Source organism: Coregonus lavaretus, assembly GCF_964263955.1.
Source record: "Coregonus lavaretus genome assembly, chromosome: 3".
NCBI lineage: Eukaryota > Metazoa > Chordata > Actinopteri > Salmoniformes > Salmonidae > Coregonus > Coregonus lavaretus.
In genome coordinates, this window is record NC_139990.1 from 37,400,104 (window position 1) to 37,421,669 (window position 21,566).

Below are 21,566 nucleotides of genomic sequence, written 5' to 3' on the forward strand. Positions count from 1 at the left end.
CACGCAAGGTCCCCATGCTCAAGCCAGCACATGTCCAGGCCCGTCTGAAGTTTGCCAATGACCATCTGGATGATCCAGAGGAGGAATGGGAGAAGGTCATGTGGTCTGATGAGACAAAAATTGAGCTTTTTGGTCTAAACTCCACTCGCCGTGTTTGGAGGAAGAAGAAGGATGAGTACAACCCCAAGAACACCATCCCAACCGTGAAGCATGGAGGTGGAAACATCATTATTTGGGGATGCTTTTCTGCAAAGGGGACAGGACGACTGCACCGTATTGAGGGGAGGATGGATGGGGCCATGTATCGCGAGATCTTGGCCAACAACCTCCTTCCCTCAGTAAGAGCATTGAAGATGGGTCGTGGCTGGGTCTTCCAGCATGACAACGACCCGAAACACACAGCCAGGGCAACTAAGGAGTGGCTCCGTAAGAAGCATCTCAAGGTCCTGGAGTGGCCTAGCCAGTCTCCAGACCTGAACCCAATAGAAAATCTTTGGAGGGAGCTGAAAGTCGATCTTGCCCAGCGACAGCCCCGAAACCTGAAGGATCTGGAGAAGGTCTGTATGGAGGAGTGGGCCAAAATCCCTGCTGCAGTGTGTGCAAACCTGGTCAAGACCTACAGGAAACGTATGATCTCTGTAATTGCAAACAAAGGTTTCTGTACCAAATATTAAGTTCTGCTTTTCTGATGTATCAAATACTTATGTCATGCAATAAAATGCAAATTAATTACTTAAAAATCATACAATGTGATTTTCTGGATTTTTGTTTTAGATTCCGTCTCTCACAGTTGAAGTGTACCTATGATAAAAATTACAGACCTCTACATGCTTTGTCAGTAGGAAAACCTGCAAAATCGGCAGTGTATCAAATACTTGTTCTCCCCACTGTATACATACCGTATACATAGGATCAGTGTATAGAGACCTGAGACCCGTCCCCTTGTAGAACCATCCGGTGGTAAATAACAAGAGAAAATATATAACGAAAGAATATTGCGACACAGTGTTCAAATCAATGTTCACTCTATATTGTTCAAATCATTTGTTCCTAACAAAAAAAGTCCAACGCCACCTGAAGCTTTATGGGCTCTTATGTGAACGTTTCGGTTGTGTCCAAACCAAGAATAACCATCCAAGTCAATAGTGGAGTCGCTTCCTCATCCTCCCATTCCCCGAAATATAGAAATCTCTCCCAGCCGGGATCTCTCGTAGGACTGTTCTGAAGTGGAGTTGGATGATTCGATCTTTGTGGGACTTGGCCGATCTGATGAACACCCTCTTGAATTTTTGGCTGCTCTTCAGATGTTGCTTCAGCCGGAGGACATCCACTTTATCTTTCACCCCCCGGAATGCGACCTTCACGACTCCTGGTCCCTGGCCTCTCTCTCTCTCTCTCTCTCTCTCTCGCTCTCGCTCTCTCTCTCGCTCTCGCTCTCGCTCTCGCTCTCTCGCTCTCGCTCTCTCGCTCTCTCTCTCTCTTTCTTTCTCGCTCTGATCTGATCTGCTCTGCTTGACTTGTTCTTCATTACAATATGAAATGTTCAGAAGATGGGATCGGTCACTCTCCTCCTCCCCTCCCCTCCTCTCCTCTCTTCCCCTCATCCTCAGCTTCACAAGGGAACATGTCCCAGTTTCCTACTGGAGCTTTTTAATGGGGGGAAAGTTAAGCTACCATAAAGTGCCTCCACTAATTCATTTGCAACGACTGAGGTTGGATGTGTCCCAAATGGCACCCTATTCCCTAAACCTTTGGCCAAGTAGTGCACTATGTAGGGAATAGGGTGCCATTTGGGACCGAGCCAGAGTAACACTCTAGCACTGCATCTGTTACTGCTTCCTAGGAAAGTCAGTGTTATCTCATGTTAATGTGAAAGCTAGAGCCCTCACAGCATACCTTTCCTCTGATTCACCTGTTAACTACACCTGGCTCGGTTCATACCTATCCTCTGATTCACCTGTTAACTACACCTGGCTGGGTTCATACCTATCCTCTGATTCACCTGTTAACTACACCTGGCTGGGTTCGTACCTATCCTCTGATTCACCTGTTAACTACACCTGGCTGGGTTCGTACCTATCCTCTGATTCACCTGTTAACTACACCTGGCTGGGTTCATACCTATCCTCTGATTCACCTGTTAACTACACCTGGCTGGGTTCATACCTATCCTCTGATTCACCTGTTAACTACACCTGGCTGGGTTCATACCTATCCTCTGATTCACCTGTTAACTACACCTGGCTGGGTTCATACCTATCCTCTGATTCACCTGTTAACTACACCTGGCTGGGTTCGTACCTATCCTCTAATTCACCTGTTAACTACACCTGGCTGGGTTCTCATGTCCGTCATGTCAGCTGGGAATAGGGTGCCAGTTGGGATGCAGCCTGAGCGGTCAGGTTCATTCTCTCTCTCTATGTCCTGTGTAGGAGACTCTGAAGGAAGCTGCGGGGACCCTGGTACACCCGTCCATGCAAGCAGAGAGGCCAGCAGCTTCCATCTGCGTAGTAAGGTGCGCTTCACCTGCACTGTGGGCCACACACTATACGGCTCAGCTGAGAGGATCTGCTTTCCCAACGGAACCTGGTCTGGGAGACAGCCCTTCTGCAAACGTGAGGCTTAGTGGTAGATAGGACAGTGATGTGAATACTAAATGTTTAGAGGCAAGCACATGGAGATTGAATGGATGGTTTACAGTATGCATGCACAACGGCACATGCAGGAGCACACGCAGGAGCACACACAGGAGCACACACAGGAGCACACAAACACAACAGGAGCACACAAACACAACAGGAGCACACACAGGAGCACACACAGGAGCAAGCACACACAACAGGAGCACACACAGGAGCACACACACACAACAGGAGCAAACACAGGAGCACACACACACAACAGGAGCACACACAGGATCACACACAGGAGCAAACACACACAACAGGAGCACACACAGGAGCACACACACAATGAATATGCAATTAGCTGTAAATGGTTTACATTATGCATGCACAACGGCACATGCAGGAGCACACACAGGAGCACGCACACTCAACAGGAGCACACACAGGAAAACACACATACAACAGGAGCACATGCAGGAGCACACACAGGAGCACACACACACAGACACACAACAGGAGCACACACAGGAGCACACACACACAACAGGAGCACACACAGGAGCACATACACACACAACAGGAGCACACAGGAGCACACACAGAAGCACATACACACAACAGGAGCACACACACACAACAGGAGCACACACAGGAGCACACACGCAATTAGCTGTAAATTAGTATATTTCACTAGCACATTGTCCTTAGAAAAAGACAGTGCTCAAAACCAACCGAACAATATTTCTTTGCTTCCAGAATCCTGGTAAAACCCTTTATTTTTCAGCCTCAAGCCAACTTCTACTTCTGACGTGATTAATTACATTTTAAACATTGGATCACAGGCCACTTCTCTGCTGCAGTGCATAAATTGCCTCAGGGTTTGACCGGAAATGGCAGAGAATCTCTGACAGGCTTCCGTTTCTCCTTGATGGTTATTAACTCTCCCAGCCTCAGCCTGACAGACACAATGTCCATGGCTGGGTCTCAAATAGCACCCTATTGTCTGTTTAATGCACTTTGAACTACATTTCATCAAAAGTAGTTAACTATATAGAGAATACGGTGGCAGTTGAGACATGCAAAATGTCCTTTTTAATGACAGGCTACTGAACTCCCCGCTCACCACTCTAGCCTTGATGTGGCTTGCAGCTGAACTGATTTATAGATGGTTAGCTATCCTCTATCCTGACAGGCTGGATCCTCTCAATGACTGAACTGATTTATAGATGGTTAGCTATCCTCTATCCTGACAGGCTGGATCCTCTCATTGACTGAACTGTGTTGTTTCTGCTTCAGCTTTGATCCAAGAGCTTGACTGGTATTTAACGGGAGCAATGTGAGCATATCATCCCGGTGCTTTCTAGTTTACTGAAACAGTGGGGATATTTACCACAGATTTAACATATTGTCTGTCCTAAATGACACACTTTCCCAATATAGTGAACTTCTTTTGACCAGGGTCCATAGCACAGAACGTGCTGAATAAGTTGCATCCCAATGGCACCATATTTGATAAGTCAATAGGGCTCTGGTCAAAAGTAGTGCACTACTATATAACATATTCAGAGCACATTCAATCCCTTCAGTGGCCTCGTCATGTCAGGAAGTGATTGAGGGGGAAACCTCTCCTTCCTTCCTACCAGCTCCATCCTACAGCCTAGCTGCCTGCCTCAGAAATCATTTGACAATTTTCCAGACAATAAAGTGATTGAGAGGGAAAATCATTTTGGTAATGAAATATAATGAAGTGCTAGGAGGAGAGAAACACTGATAAACAGAACAGAATCCTCTCTTAGTTTCCTACTACCGAACATTACATTAATAATCATCTGGGTTGGATGAGTCACATTTTATGTTTTAGAAAGACATTAGAATTAGTGTTTAGCAATTAGTGTTCTTGACCCCCCTTAACTCTGTCTCTCCCTCTCTCTCTCTCTCTCTCTCTCTCTCTGTCTCTCCTTCACTCCAGCGGTGCACTGTGGTAACCCGGGGTCCCCTGCTCACGGCCGTATTTTCCGGGTCGACGGTACGACCTTCACCCACTCTGTAGTCTACTCCTGTATGGATGGATACCTCCTCTCCGGCATGCCCACCAGACACTGTCTGGCCAACGGCACCTGGTCCGGCACCGCTCCTAACTGCACCAGTAAGTACTACTGCTACCTGGTCCGGCACCGCTCCTAACTGCACCAGTAAGTGGACAACATTAGAACACTAGAAATTAGTTGTCAAACTTTATTGTGTTATCCTCTATGAATGTAAATGCTCCTAACTACACCAGTAAGTGTGGAAAGAAAGCCTGAGCAACTTGTAGAAAATACCACATATCCTTCAAAACTTCTATACCAAATAACAGACAGCATTCAACATTTCTGATAGTTCATACAACCCAAATGTCATACAAACAAAATGACTGTCTGAAAAGTGAAACTGTATGTTAGTTATCCTGAGCTGAAACAAAATGACTGTCTGAAAAGTAAAACTGTCTGTTAGTTATCTTGAGCTGAAACAAAATGACTGTCTGAAAAGTGAAACTGTATGTTAGTTATCCTGAGCTGAAACAAAATGACTGTCTGAAAAGTAAAACTGTCTGTTAGTTATCTTGAGCTGAAACAAAATGAATGTCTGAAAAGTGAAACTGTATGTTAGTTATCCTGAGTTGAAACAAAATGACTGTCTGAAAAGTAAAACTGTCTGTTAGTTATCTTGAGCTGAAACAAAATGACTGTCTGAAAAGTGAAACTGTATGTTAGTTATCCTGAGCTGAAACAAAAAGACTGTCTGAAAAGTGAAAGTGTATGTTAGTTATCCTGAGCTGAAACAAAATGAATACAAAGATACAGTATAATGTTATAGTAATATAAAAATGCTAAATACCAGCTAGCCGTAGATGTTGTCCCACTTTCTGTTAGACTGCCTTTTATCTAAACTCATCGTCAGTAATGAGCCACATATGTTGTAATTGAATAATGTTGTGTCAATCTATATTCAATTTGCCCTATAATAACTCTTAAACAGAATTCCATTATTCCCAGAGCATCATTACTCTTGTGTCTGACTAATTGAAGTACAGAGAAGATATAGGAGAGGAGAGGGAGGAGGGAGAGGAGGAGGGGGAGGGGTGAGGAGGAGGAGGAGGAGGAGGGGGTGGGGGTGGGGGTTTCGATTTGGGACTAAAATGAGTCTCTGGAGAGAAGTGATGCTTTCCAGGGAGCCTCTTTAGTCGCTCTGAGACAGTGATCAGACAGGCAGAAACTTTAAAGTGTGTATCTAAAATGCCACCCTGTTCCCTAAGTAGAACAGTACTTTTGACGACCCTATTCCCTATGTAGAACAGTACTTTTGACGACCCCATTCCATATATAGAACAGTACTTTTGACTGTAGAACAGTACTTTTGACGACCCTATTCCCTATGTAGAACAGTACTTTTGACTGTAGAACAGTACTTTTGACTGTAGAACAGTACTGTTGACAACCGTATTTCATATTGTAGTGCATATCTTGCAGGCACCCTCTTCCCTGTTCTACACTACTTTTGACCAAAGTAATGCACTATATCAGGAATAGCTGGGTACCATAAGTAATGCACTATATCAGGAATAGCTGGGTACCATAAGTAATGCACTATATCAGGAATAGCAGGGTACCATAAGTAATGCACTATATCAGGAATAGCTGGGTACCATAAGTAATGCACTATATCAGGAATAGCTGGGTGTCATAAGTAATGCACTATATCAGGAATAGCAGGGTGTCATAAGTAATGCACTATATCAGGAATAGCAGGGTGCCATAAGTAATGCACTATATCAGGAATAGCAGGGTGTCATAAGTAATGCACTATATCAGGAATAGCAGGGTGTCATAAGTAATGCACTATAGACTTTGTATGCAGTCTGCCGCTGCTCTTCTCATCTCTATCTCTCTCTCTCTCTCTCTCTCTCTCTCTCTCTCTCTCTCTCTCTCTCTCTCACTCTCACTCTCACTCTCACTCTCTCTCTTCCCCATCCCCTCTGATGGATGTTTTTGATCGCTTCACTTCAGATGTAACTGACCGGTTCAGGGACACAACATTATGAATCCATTAAAGAAGCCAGTCATTTCCACAGTTCACAAACCTCAAGGCTTATTGATCATCTAGGTTACAGGGATCAAAGTCACACTCTCAAGGAGAAGAGAGAAAAGGTGTCTTGTTGATGTATATACTGTAGTGTGTTATGATGACAGTAGTATTGTTAGGACTGGAACTAATATTCTCACTCTCAGGGAGAGAAAAGGGAAATGTTTCTTTGGTTGTCTTGTTAATGTAATGTAGTGATATTATTATTGTTAACTAGGACCAGAGCTACCATACCTGCTAATATACACTACTCTGAATCTGTTGTGATATTATTATTGTTAACTAGGACCAGAGCTACCATACCTGTCAACATCTCTCTCTCTCTCTCTCTCTCTCTCTCTCTCTCTCACCCTTGATAAAGATGAGCAATAATGACTGTATAAAATATATATTTCAAATACTGAGCTATGTTGAATGCTCAATTTTTGGGGGGAAATTAAATTATTTTATACTAATACAATTTATTTAGAGAAAGAGAATTTGTTTAACAAGAAATACAAACAAATCTCAAAAAGGTAGGGGTCAAAATGATTGACACCCCTAAAGATTCTTATAAATAAAGTATTTGGTCCCTATCTCCTCTGACTGTATAACATCTTATTGCCACATCAGGTCTCTTGGCCCTCCCACCCCTATTGGAGGGCAGCTCCCACTCAGCCCAGTCCAAGCTCTAATCTGTCCTGTATTATTATCAAGACTGTTTTATTTATGTGCTGCTGCAGCAATATTATCAAGACTGTTTTATATATGTGCTGCTGCAGCTATATTATCAAGTCTGTGTTTTATGTATGTACTGCTGCAGCTACAGTGGGGGAAGAAAGTATTTAGTCAGCCACCAATTGTGCAAGTTCTCCCACTTAAAAAGATGAGAGAGGCCTGTAATTTTCATCATAGGTACACGTCAACTATGACAGACGAAATGAGAAAAACATTTTTAAAGGATTTTTAATGAATTTATTTGCAAATTATGGTGGAAAATAAGTATTTGGTCACCTACAAACAAGCAAGATTTCTGGCTCTCACAGACCTGTAACTTCTTCTTTAAGAGGCTCCTCTGTCCTCCACAAGTCTGTGTTTTATTTATGTGCTGCTGCAGCTATATTATCAAGACTGTTTTATTTACAGTTGAAGTCGGACGTTTACATACACTTAGGTTGGAGTCATTAAAACTCGTTTTTCAACCACTCCACACATTTCTTGTTAACAAACTATAGGTTTAGCAAGTCGGTTAGGACATATACTTTGTGCATGACACAAGTAACTTTTCCAACAATTGTTTACGGACAGATTATTTCACTTATAATTCACTGTATCACAATTCCAGTGGGTCAGAAGTTTACATACACTAAGTTGACTGTGCCTTTAAACAGCTTGGAAAATTCCAGAAAAGGATGTCATGGCTTTGGAAGCTTCTGATAGGCTAATTGACATTATTTGAGTCAATTGGAGGTGTATTTCAAGGCCTACCTTCAAACTCAGTGCCTCTTTGCTTGACATCATGGGAAAATCAAAAGAAATCAGCCAAGACCTCAGAAAAAAATGTGTAGACCTCCACAAGTCTGGTTCATCCTTGGGAGCAATTTCCAAACGCCTGAAGGTACCACGTTCATCTGTACAAACAATAGTACGCAAGTATAAACACCATGGGACCACGCAGTTGTCATACTGCTCAGGAAGGAGATGCGTTCTGTCTCCTAGAGATTAGCGTACTTTGGTATGAAAAGTGCAAATCAATTCCAGAACAACAGTAAAGGACCTTGTGAAGATGCTGAAGGAAACAAGTACAAAAGTATCTATATCCACAGTAAAATGAGTCCTATATCGACATAACCTGAAAAGCCGCTCAGCCAGGAAGAAGCCACTGCTCCAAAACCGCCATAAAAAAGCCAGACTACGGTTTGTAACTGCACATGGGGACAAATATTGTACTTTTTGGAGAAATGTCCTCTGGTCTGATGAAACAAAAATAGAACTGTTTGGCCATAATGACCATCGTTATGTTTGGAGGAAAAAGGGGGGTCTTGCAAGCCGAAGAACACCATCCCAACCGTGAAGCATGTGGGTGGCAGCATCATGCTGTGGGGGTGCTTTGCTGCAGGAGGGACTAGTGCACTTCACAAAATAGATGGCATCATGAGGAAGGAAAATTATGTGGATATATTGAAGCAACATCTCAAGACATCAGTCAGGAAGTTAAAGCCAACCCAATTCCCCATTCAACCACAGGCAAACTCCCTTCACAATGATTTCAAACTGTGTTTCTAATACACAATGAAGTTAAACACAGACTACCCCTTGCTAATCAGGAAACTCTTGGGTATGTTTATATATACTCATGGGTAGGTTTATGTTTACATACATTTTTTTTTTTTTATGTTTAGCTCACATAATATAATTTAAAAGTATGCATTTAGGTGTCTGTAATAGAATAAATGTGGCAAAAACGAACGTAGATATTAATAAATGAATTTCTATAGCTTCCAAAATATGTCTTACAATGGTGAGGGAGTGCCAAGATGGAGACACGGTGGCTTCAACACAGCGCCCCCTATCAGTCATCTAGTGTATACATTAATCATTGATTGTGGTGGACTGTGATTACAATTGCTTCACGGAAACCTGGTAAAATAGGGGTTGTAGTGTAGCTAGCCACTGAACGGCTCTGATTTCGATGTCAGCGCGCAGTCAAAGCTACTAACCACGTTTGGAGCTAACTAATGCTCTCAAATCATGTCCTGATGTCGACCGCAGATGGGGGTTGTATTAATAACATGGTTAACTTCGCTAGCTAAAATACATTTTTAGAAAACAACTTGTATTAAGTGGCTAGCTAGCTAGCATTAGCAATGTTTGGTGGTCAATGAGACTGAGAGCTAGCTAACCAGCTAAGCTAGCAAACAATGTAACAAAATAATTATTTCGGATTCCAAAAATACTCCATCAACAGGCTACGCATTTTAGGAATCGCAGTAGCAAGTACCCCAGGTTCAATTATTTGGCCATTGAAACTACATTTTTCAAGTAAACTCTCAATTTTTGCCATAGCACTTACTGGCTTTCATGCGATTTCAATGTGATCTTATTCGAGGTGTCGGACGTTACAACAGTTGCTATCCATGGAGCGCTGCGATTGGTTGCCCAACATTCTGGTGCAGGGCTTAGCGACGGGTCAATTGGTCACAGATATGTTCACTATGTAACCAGTATCTCTGAATGTATGCATGACATGTCAACAATGGTAGTCAAAAGTTAGCAACACAACCACAGATCTGGGACCAGGCTACAACACAACCACTGATATGGGTCCAGGCTACAACACAAACTGATCTGGGTCCAGGCTACAACACAACCACTGATCTGTGACCAGGCTATAACTCAACCACTGATCTGGGACCAAGCTACAACACAACCACTGATCTGGGACCAGGCTATAACTCAACCACTGATCTGGGACCAAGCTACAACACAACCACTGATCTGGGACCAGGCTATAACACAACCACAGATCTGGGACCAGGCTACAACACAACCACTGATATGGGTCCAGGCTACAACACAAACACTGATCTGGGACCAGGCTACAACACAACCACTGATCTGTGACCAGGCTATAACTCAACCACTGATCTGGGACCAAGCTACAACACAACCACTGATCTGGGACCAGGCTATAACTCAACCACTGATCTGGGACCAAGCTACAACACAACCACTGATCTGGGACCAGGCTATAACACAACCACTGATCTGGGACCAGGCTACAACACAACCACTGATCTGGGACCAGGCTATAACACTACCACTGATCTGGGACCAGGCTACAACACAACCACTGATCTGGGACAAGGCTACAACACAACCACTGATCTGGGACCAGGCTATAACACAACCACTGATCTGGGTCCAGGCTACAACACAACCACAGATCTGGGACCAGGCTACAACACAACCACTGATATGGGTCCAGGCTACAACACAAACACTGATCTGGGACCAGGCTACAACACAACCACTGATCTGGGACCAGGCTATAACACAACCACTGAACATTCAAGATGTCGATCTAATGTCGATCCCACTAATGTCTATTCCTCTCCCTGTCTCTCTCTGTATTGTCCCACCAGTGATCAGTTGTGGAGACCCAGGTGTTCCTGCTAATGGTCTGAGGTTTGGAGAGGACTTCACTGTGGGCCAGAACATCACCTTCATGTGCCAGCCTGGCTACCTGATAGAGGCAGGCGGGGCCACAACTCGCACCTGTACCCACAACGGCACCTGGAGTGCCATCACACCCATCTGCAAAGGTACGACATCTGATGATGATGATGATGATGGTGTTGATGATGATGATGATGATGGTGTTAATGATGATGATGATTATGGTGATGATGATGATGATATGGGTCCGTTCAGATTACTGGAAAGAAAATATGTTACAAAGCCATTTTATTAGTTGTAGTTAGCAAAATTCCGTTAATTTTCCCCAAATTTCCTGGTTTACCAGAAATCCTGATTGGAGGATTCCCAGATTTTCTACTTATTCCCTTGTAATTCCAGGATTCTTTCAACTAGGATTACTGGAAAACCGGGGCAGAAGTTACCAGAATTTTGCAACCCTAGTTCTAATCAATTATTCTGCCAGCTAAAACCAATTAAATATCTTCCTTCCACAAGCAGTGTCAACAGACCCTTACTCAAGTCTCCCTTTGATATCAATGAATGATTTAGGGGAAAGTCCAAGTTGTGTTGTTATCTCAACTGTGAGTCAGGCCCTAGATGTTAAAAGTAATGAGTGAAGAAGCTCTATTCTGTATCACACATTATTTACAGCTACAGTATTCTAATGGAAGAATCATACCCCTGGCTCTCTTCTGTTCTGGTTAGATGAACGTTCAACTTCACTCTCCCAGGGAGGAAATCCTTGCTGCTCTCATGAAGCAGATGAATTTATTGCACAGAGAAGCAATACATTTGCATATCTGGCGACAAAGTCCAAAACTAAATGGTTGCATCTCAAATGGCACCCTGTGTACTGTATAGTGCACTACCCGAGCCATGTTAAAAGATAGTATATAGGGAATAGGGTGCCATTTGGGACGTACCCAATATCTTGTGCAGATTAAGTGCTGCAGTGGCGCCAGGAAGGCAGTGAGCGATGAGCCACAAGGAGCACGACGGACTGACAAGGCAAATGGGACATGGTTGCTAAGGAACAGATCCCTGCAATAAAAGAGCACAGGATTGCTCATTCACACACACACACACACACACACACACACACACATACACACAGATGATATGGAGCCTTTTTTAGACAATGAACTAAGGAGGCTGTTGACTTGGGTTCATACTGCATGTACAATCCCTGCTGCATCTGTCTACCCTCAGTGTCTTACTCCTGCTAATCTACCATGACTGAGGTTAATATAAATGGAAGATAGCTATTGTAGGTGGCACGAAGCAAGATTTGGTTCAGGTTCCGAGATTACACTCCTACATCACGCGCACACACACACACACACACACACACACACACACACACACACACACACACATTTATTTTACTATCCTTGTTGGGACCAAACAATTGATTCCCATTCAAAATCCTATTTTCCCTAACCCCTAAACCTAACCCTAACCTGACCCCTAACCTTAACCTTACTGTAACCCTAACCCTAAACCTAACCCCTAAGTCTATAATAGCCTGTTTCCTTGTGGGGGAAATGTCCCTTTCCCTTGTTTTACTATCATTGTGAGCACTTCTTGTCCCCACAATGTGAGTAAAACCAAACACACACACACACTCCCTCATACACACTCCCTCACACACACTCTTGACAAGTCCCCTCAGACAGAGTTCTTAAGAACACGCCAACCTCTCACACACCCGAGCAGTAATATTTCCTGCTATCTGTTCCATTATTAAGCCGTCCTATGGTGGTCTGCTGGATAGCAATTTCCAAATGCCTGAAGGTACCACGTTCATCTGTACAAACAATAGTACGCAAGTATAAACACCATGGGACCACGCAGCCGTCATACCACTCAGGAAGGAGACGCGTTCTATCTCCTAGAGATGAACGTACTTTGGTGGGAAAAGTGCAAATCAATCCCAGAACAACAGCAAAGGACCTTGTGAAGATGCTGGAGGAAACAGGTAAAACATGATCTATATCCACAGTAAAACGAGTCCTATATCGACATAACCTGAAAGCCAGACTACAGTTTGCAACTGCACATGGGGACAAAGATCGTACTTTTTGGAGAAATGTCCTCTGGTCTGATGAAACAAAAATAGAACTGTTTGGCCATAATGACCATCGTTATGTTTGGAGGAAAAAGGGGGACGCTTGCAAGCCGAAGAACACCATCCCAACCGTGAAGCACAGGAGTGGCAGCATCATGCTGTGGGGGTGCTTTTTTGCAGGAGGGACTGGTGCACTTCACAAAATAGATGGCATCATGAGGAAGGAAAATTATGTGGATATATTGAAGCAACATCTCATGACATCAGTCAGGAAGTTAAAGCTTGGTCGCAAATGGGTCTTCCAAATGGACAATGTTGTGGGCAGAACTGAAAAAGCGTGTGCGAGCAAGGAGGCCTACAAACCTGACTCAGTTACACCAGCTCTGTCAGGAGCAATGGGCCAAAATTCACCCAACAAATTGTGTGAAGCTTGTGGAAGGCTACCCAAAACGTTTGACCCAAGTTAAACCATTTTAAGACTTTTTCCTAGGATTAAATGTCAGGAATTGTGAAAAACTGAGTGTAAATGTATTTGGCTAAGGTGTATGTAAACTTCCGACTTCAACTGTATATATATATATATATATATATATATATATATATATATATATATATATATACACATATACATACATACAAATACATGTACATACATATATATACATATATATACATATCCTTTAAAAAAATATATATTTCCCTTTATTACTTTCCAACACCACCACCCCTTCCCTAATTGGAGTAAACTAGTGAACAACAATGCTTAGGCCACTACTTCCAGCTTATACATACTATATACATTTTATAGACACAGTCCATAATAGTTACCACCATAGAAATAGAATGAGAATCATTCTTAATCATTCTAATTCTACCAGTGGCCTGGATTTGATTATTAATCTGGTACTCTGTAATAATGGGACAACTACTAAAGCTAAACTGGAACAGGGCTCCTAAGCATAGTTCAGCATAAAATTCAGACATAATGTGTTGTGTATCAAATCTGGGTTCAAATACTATTCGAAATCTTTCAAATACTTTGAGCGTTTTGCCTGGAGTGCCAGGTGGGCGGGGCTTGCCCTTTTGAGACTTTTTTATTGGTTCCATTGCATCAGACAAGCTCCATCAAGCACAGATACAGTATTTTAAATTATTTCAAATAGTATTTCAACCCAGGTCTGTTGTGTATGCAGAGACATCTCCCTTGATGCCGATCTGAGGTAAGCAGCCAGTGCATCATCAACAACATCTTAATAGTAGAATACAGTTGTTAATCACAGCTTTTTATTTATCTGGCAGCTCAGGAGCAAAAGGGTAGAAGAAGAGGTAAGAGAATCATTGTCTGTTCTGAGACTGAGGAAAAACAATAACGTCCTCTATATCAGGCCATCCTTTGTTTCTGCATGATTGCCTTTAACTTCAAGATGGTGAGGTGCAGACAGGGTGATTTGATTTGGAACGCAGCCTTGATACTGTCATGATGCAGGGCAGCTGTCATCCTGTCACAGACAGCCAAGCAGGCTGGGATGTGCTGCTCACTGCTTATTGGCAGATAGAGATATGCCAGGCTGTAGCAAGGCTGTAGCTAGCTGTGTGTGACACATTCAAAGCTGCAGCCAGCAGGATTCCTGAGTCTAGGGATCCTGAGTTGTTGGCTAACCAGCAGGATTCCTCAGTCTAGGGATCCTGAGTTGTTGGCAGCCAGCAGGATTCCTGAGTCTAGGGATCCTGAGTTGTTGGCAGCCAGCAGGATTCCTGAGTCTAGGGATCCTGAGTTTGTTGGCAGCCAGCAGGATTCCTGAGTCTAGGGATCCTGAGTTTATTGGCAGCCAGCAGGATTCCTGAGTCTAGGGATCCTGAGTTGTTGGCAGCCAGCAGGATTCCTGTGTCTAGGGATCCTGAGTTGTTGGCAGCCAGCAGGATTCCTGAGTCTAGGGATCCTGAGTTGTTGGCAGCCAGCAGGATTCCTGAGTCTAGGGATCCTGAGTTGTTGGCAGCCAGCAGGATTCCTGAGTCTAGGGATCCTGAGTTGTTGGCAGCCAGCAGGATTCCTGAGTCTAGGGATCCTGAGTTGTTGGCAGCCAGCAGGATTCCAGAGTCTAGGGATCCTGAGTTGTTGGCAGCCAGCAGGATTCCTGAGTCTAGGGATCCTGAGTTTTCATGTTCAGCTAAGATGCACTAATACCAGCTAGCTAGGCTACTTAGCGTTTGGGAAACGGGGACAGTTTTACAGTTCTACTTGTTATTCAGTGCTGCCTGCCTGTTGGAAGTCTTGGAGGTAATTGTGGATGTTGTGCGGTTCATACTGTATGTCACTGTTATTGTAATAATCAGGGTGACTCGTTGAATCGTACTGCGGATCTCATTCTGCAACCAGCTGGATATTTATATGTATGGATGTAATTCAGATAAAGTGTCTGCATCTGAAATGGTATCATTTGGGACGCAGAGAGATAAAGTGCCTTTCTCAAGGACTAAAGAGAAACACAAAGAGACTCCCTGTTGTTGGAGTGTTTATTTATTCCTTATGGTCAAGGAGGGATAAAACAGCATTCATAGAAATTAAGTATTCTGAGCAGCTTGGTACGTCATGTACAGTGGGGTCTGAAATTATTGACACTCTTGATAAAGATGAGCAATAATGACTGTGTAAAATCAATTCAAATAATGAGCTATATTGAAAGCTAAAAATTCTATTATTTTATTATACAATTATTTTACACTAATACAATTGCTCAGAGAAACAAGTAATACTTTTTTTCTCAAAAAGGTAGGGGTCAAAATTATTGACACCCCGAAATATTCTGTGCTCAGTAGCTACACGCTATATGAATATAGAAATATTACGGATTTGGCATAAGAAACAAAGCACTAAACCAACCATTCTTTACAGGGTTTAGTAAGTGTATTGTGCAGTGTTTCACAAAGGTCATGTCATGAGCCTCTCACTCCACCGGGTTACCACCTTAATTTTCTTCCACTCTGCTCACCACTCTCTCTACTCAGCCTAACTAGCTCCACCTGTCCCTGCTCTGCTCTGCTCTAATTACTCTGCCAGCTGCGCTGCATTACCCACTACCTCTCCCAGTATTTAAGGCCCTGTCTTTCAGCTCTCCGGTGTCAGATCGTCTGCAAAGCTCACACCCGGAACCTGTTTGCTCGCGCTTCTGGCTCACCCTGGTTTTGTGACCCCGGACCTGCCTGATTTTTGGATACTCTTCTGCCCCAGGAGATCCAGACCTGCTTCTGCCATAACGACTCCTGACTACTCTTCAATCCCGGTAACTCTGACCAGCCTTCTGCCTTGCTACTACGTATTTTGGATTTCCCTTGAACTGTACTGCTGCCTTGTTTCATTCCGCCCTGTTGTGTCTGTGTCTCCCCCCCCCAGGACTTCTGGACCACCCACCACCGGCTTCATAGGACGCATCGCTGCCACTGGGGGGGGCACAGACCCAGCACATTGGACGGGATCCCTGTTACCCCTGGAGCCTTCATTCACTCCCTACTTCCCTTTTCCCTTAAGTTTTAATAAACTTTCTGGTGTGACGCAATTGTGGTCCTCTGGTCGTCTGTCTGAACCGTGACAGTACGATCTGACCATTATGGACTCAGCGCACACTTTCCCCGACATGGAAACCGATGAGCATGAGCAGCAGTTCCAGCAGCAGCAACAACAACTCGCCATGATCATTCAACTCCTCACCAACCTTACACCAGCCCTGCCCCCGAGTTACCTGCCCCGGTCATTGCAGCCGCTGCTCCGGAACCCAAGATTGGAAACCCCGAGCGGTTCAACGGCGACTCAACCCAGGTCCGGCCATTCCTGACTAGCTGCCGACTTCAGTTCTCCTTGCAGCCAAGGACCTTCGCCACGGAGGGGGCTAAAGTTGGGTATGCCATCACTCACCTGACGGGCCGAGCTCGACTCTGGGGAACAGCAGAGTTCGAACGTCAAACCCCCGCATGTGCAACCTTCGACCTGTTTGCTGAGGAGATGCTGAAGGTGTTTGACCTGGATTCACCAACCGCAGAGGCGTCTCGTGAACTGTTCAGTATTCGACAAGGCAGACGTACAGTCGCAGACCATTCCATCGACTTCCGAACCCTGGCTAGACGAAGTTCTTGGAACACACCATCGTTGGTGGACGCGTTCTTCCATAGTTTGGCTGACTATATCAAGGACGAGTTGGTCTCCCATGAACTGCCTTCCACTCTTGATGAAGCCATCGCACTGACTGTCAGGATCGACAGAAGGATACAGACCCGTCGTCGTGAGAGGGGGCGCCAAGGTCCACCTACTACCGGCATTCGGAGAGATCCGACTGGGCTCCTGTCATCTACTGCCACTCACCCAGGTCAGCTTGATCAGTCTGAGCCTATGGAGATTGGGCGAGCCTCTCTCACTCCTGCAGAGCGCCAGCGCCGCTTCACCTCAAACCTCTGCCTCTATTGTGGAGGTGATGGACATCGTGTGGTAACCTGCCCTTTAAAGGGCCGAAGCTCACCGGGCATAGGGGGAGTCCGGTTGAGTTCAATGACCATCCAGTCCTCCGACCGCAAACCCCTGCTGCAAGTTCACCTCCGCCTCTCTGACTCAACTCACACCCTGGCTGCTCTGGTGGATTCTGGCGCCGAAGCCAACATAATGGACATCAAGCTGGCACGCCAACTGGGACTGGAGAACCTCCGTTTGACACCTCCTATTCCTGCCCGGGCACTGGACGGACACTTACTCGGATCGGTCACTCATGTCACGGCCCCGGTCTCGATGGGTCTGTCCGGAAACCATCAAGAAACTATCCAGTTTCACCTGCTCACCTCTCCAGGCCAACCCCTCATCCTGGGTTACCCATGGCTCCGCCGGCACAACCCTCAGCTCGACTGGGTGACCGGGGTGATCAGGGAGTGGGGAGAGGACTGCCACCGAACCTGCCTGCTTGCTGCCGCACTACCCCCTCGGCCAGTACCTACTAACTCCGCTCCTGACCTCTCCAATGTCCCAGAATGCTACCATGGTCTCAGAGAGGTGTTTAACAAAGCAAGAGCCACATCTCTGCCCCCTCACCGACCGTACGACTGTGCCATCGACCTCCTCCCTGGAACAGCCCCTCCAAAGGGTCGTCTTTATTCGTTGTCTGCTCCTGAAAGAAAGTCCATGGAGGACTACATCAATGGCTCTCTGTCCGCAGGATTAATCCGTTCATCTTCATCTCCTGCTGGTGCTGGCTTCTTCTTTGTGGGGAAGAAGGACGGATCTCTTCGCCCCTGCATCGACTACAGGGGACTCAACGACATCACAGTGAAAAACCGTTACCCTCTGCCTCTGCTCACCTCTGCTTTTGAGTTGCTCCAGGGAGCCACTGTTTTTACCAAGTTGGATCTCAGAAACGCTTACCACCTAGTGCGGATCCGGGAGGGAGATGAATGGAAAACCGCATTCAATACACCAACAGGCCACTACGAGTATCTGGTTATGCCTTTTGGCCTCACCAATGCTCCTGCTGTGTTCCAGGCTCTAGTGAATGATGTACTGCGGGACATGTTAAACAAGTTTGTCTTCGTTTACCTGGATGACATCTTAATCTACTCCAGAAACCTGTCTGAACACACCCGCCATGTCCAGCAAGTCCTTCATCGTCTTCTGGAGAATTCCCTCTACGCCAAGGCAGAGAAATGTGAGTTTCACGTCAAGACAGTGGCCTTCCTGGGGTACATAGTGGCAGAGGGAAGTATCCAAATGGATCCTGCCAAAGTATCAGCAGTCACTTCATGGCCAGTTCCGGAGAACAGAAAGAAGCTGCAACAGTTTCTGGGGTTTGCTAACTTCTACAGAAAGTTTATCCGGAACTACAGTACCGTTGCTGCCCCTCTCACTGCTCTAACCAGCACCAAGCAACCCTTCACCTGGACCCCAGCAGCCGACAAAGCCTTCAGTACCCTCAAGGTGAGGTTCACCTCCGCTCCCATCCTCCAGATGCCTGATGTGGACCGGCAATTCATTGTGGAGGTGGACGCCTCGGATGTGGGAGTTGGTGCTGTGATTTCTCAGTGGGCTGCGGAGGATAGGAAGCTCCATCCCTGTGCCTTTTTCTCACGTCGGTTGTCCCCCTCTGAGTGCAATTACGACATAGGGAACCGTGAGCTGCTGGCTGTGAAGCTTGCCTTGGAGGAGTGGCGTCACTGGCTGGAGGGGTCCACCATTCCATTTCTCGTTTGGACCGATCATAAGAACTTGGAGTACATCCGCACGGCCAAACGGTTGAACTCCAGGCAGTCCCGCTGGGCCCTGTTCTTCACCAGGTTTAATTTCACTCTGTCATACCGGCCTGGATCACGCAACACCAAGCCAGACGCCCTCTCCCGTCAATTCCAGAAGGATGACACCCCCTCCAAGGACCCTGTGTCGATTCTGCCAAGTCCCTGCATCGTTGCAGCTCTGACCTGGGCTGTTGAGGAACAGGTGCTGGAGGCTCTCCGTAACCAGCCAGGTCCCAGCACTTGCCCAGCTGACCGCCTTTTTGTCCCCGAAGACCTGAGGTCCCAGGTCGTTCAGTGGGGACATGACTCCCGCCTAGCTTGTCACCCTGGCTCCACCCGCACTTACAACCTGCTCGCCCAGAGGTTCTGGTGGCCCTCTCTGAGAAAGGATGTACGGGAATTCGTCCAAGCCTGCCCCATCTGCAACCAACACAAGTCGTCCTGCCAGCCCCCAGCCGGATTGCTGCAGCCCCTGCCTGTGCCCAGACGTCCCTGGTCTCACATCGCCCTTGACTTTGTCACGGGGCTGCCCCCTTCAAGTGGCATGACCGTCATTCTCACCATTGTTGACCGTTTCAGCAAGATGGCACACTTCATTCCCCTCCCCAAGCTCCCAACCGCCAAGGAGACCGCCCAGGTGGTCCTGGAACACGTCTTCCGGATCCACGGACTGCCAAAGGATGTAGTTTCTGACCGTGGTCCACAATTCTCCTCCGCTTTTTGGAAGGAGTTCTGTCACCTGCTGGGAGCCACAGTCAGTCTGACTTCCGGATTCCATCCCCAATCCAATGGGCAGTCAGAGCGGGCTAATCAGGAGCTCGAGAAGGCACTGCGATGCATGACTTCACGCAACCCCCACTCCTGGTCGCAGCAATTGACATGGGTGGAGTACGCACACAATTCACTGACCTGCTCTGCCATCGGTATGTCCCCTTTCCAATGTGTTTATGGATACCAGCCTCCTCTATTTGCCAGCCAGGAAGAGGAGGTTACTTGCCCATCTGCACTTGCTTTTGCCCGTCGATGTCGCCGCACCTGGTCACAAGCCCGAGCCACACTCCTCAGATCCGTTGCCAGCTACACTACCGGGGCCAACCGTCGGAGAATTCCTGCTCCCACCTACCATGTTGGTCAAAGGGTGTGGTTGTCATCGAAGAACCTGCCACTCAGGGTGGAGTCGCAGAAGCTGGCACCTCGATTCATTGGCCCATTCCCTATCATAAGAGTGATTAGCCCAACTGCTGTCCGGCTCCAACTGCCTAATTCCCTGAGGGTGCACCCCACTTTCCATGTGTCTAAGATTAAGCCCATCCATGAGAGTCCGCTGGTCCCTGCTGCGCCTTGTCCTCCTCCTCCACGGCTCGTCGATGGTGGTCTGGTTTACACCGTCCGCCGCCTGCTTCGGTCCAGACGGAGGGGTAGGGGTCTCCAGTACCTCATTGACTGGGAGGGCTATGGACCTGAGGAAAGGACCTGGGTGCCAGCTAGTCGGATTGTGGATAGGACTCTCATCACCGCTTTCCACCAACGGCATCCTGATCAACCTGCAATCCGTAGGGGCCGCCCCAGAGGGGTCCCTGACCGTCCTGCCCGCTCGGCTTCCTGTCCTGTGCCTGATCCTGTCTCGGGACCTGTCCCATCTCCCGACCACGGCCCTCCGGCTTCCTCCGAGGATGAGGACGTTCACTCGGACCGTTCGGAGGAGTTCTAGCCCTCCTCCGGCTCCCCTCCTCCCGCCCGGCGTGGTGTTGCTCTTGGGACTTCTGGGGCCGTCCCTTGGGGGGGGGGTTCTGTCATGAGCCTCTCACTCCACCGGGTTACCACCTTAATTTTCTTCCACTCTGCTCACCACTCTCTCTACTCAGCCTAACTAGCTCCACCTGTCCCTGCTCTGCTCTGCTCTAATTACTCTGCCAGCTGCGCTGCATTACCCACTACCTCTCCCAGTATTTAAGGCCCTGTCTTTCAGCTCTCCGGTGTCAGATCGTCTGCAAAGCTCACACCCGGAACCTGTTTGCTCGCGCTTCTGGCTCACCCTGGTTTTGTGACCCCGGACCTGCCTGATTTTTGGATACTCTTCTGCCCCAGGAGATCCAGACCTGCTTCTGCCATAACGACTCCTGACTACTCTTCAATCCCGGTAACTCTGACCAGCCTTCTGCCTTGCTACTACGTATTTTGGATTTCCCTTGAACTGTACTGCTGCCTTGTTTCATTCCGCCCTGTTGTGTCTGTGTCTCCCCCCCCCAGGACTTCTGGACCACCCACCACCGGCTTCATAGGACGCATCGCTGCCACTGGGGGGGGCA

General features: G+C 46.5%; 1 protein-coding gene across 1 annotated transcript in view; it reads left to right on the forward strand.

Moving 5' to 3' along the window:
* LOC311126986 (CUB and sushi domain-containing protein 3-like) overlaps nucleotides 1-21,566 on the forward strand; it is a gene marked incomplete at both ends in the record, with an annotated part of 648,334 nt that overhangs the window by 476,358 nt on the left and 150,410 nt on the right. The window contains 3 exons of the mRNA XM_084158716.1: nucleotides 2,433-2,615; nucleotides 4,597-4,773; nucleotides 10,874-11,053. Coding sequence (XP_084014842.1) covers nucleotides 2,433-2,615; nucleotides 4,597-4,773; nucleotides 10,874-11,053 — 540 coding nt within the window. The remainder of the gene's footprint in view (nucleotides 1-2,432; nucleotides 2,616-4,596; nucleotides 4,774-10,873; nucleotides 11,054-21,566) is intronic.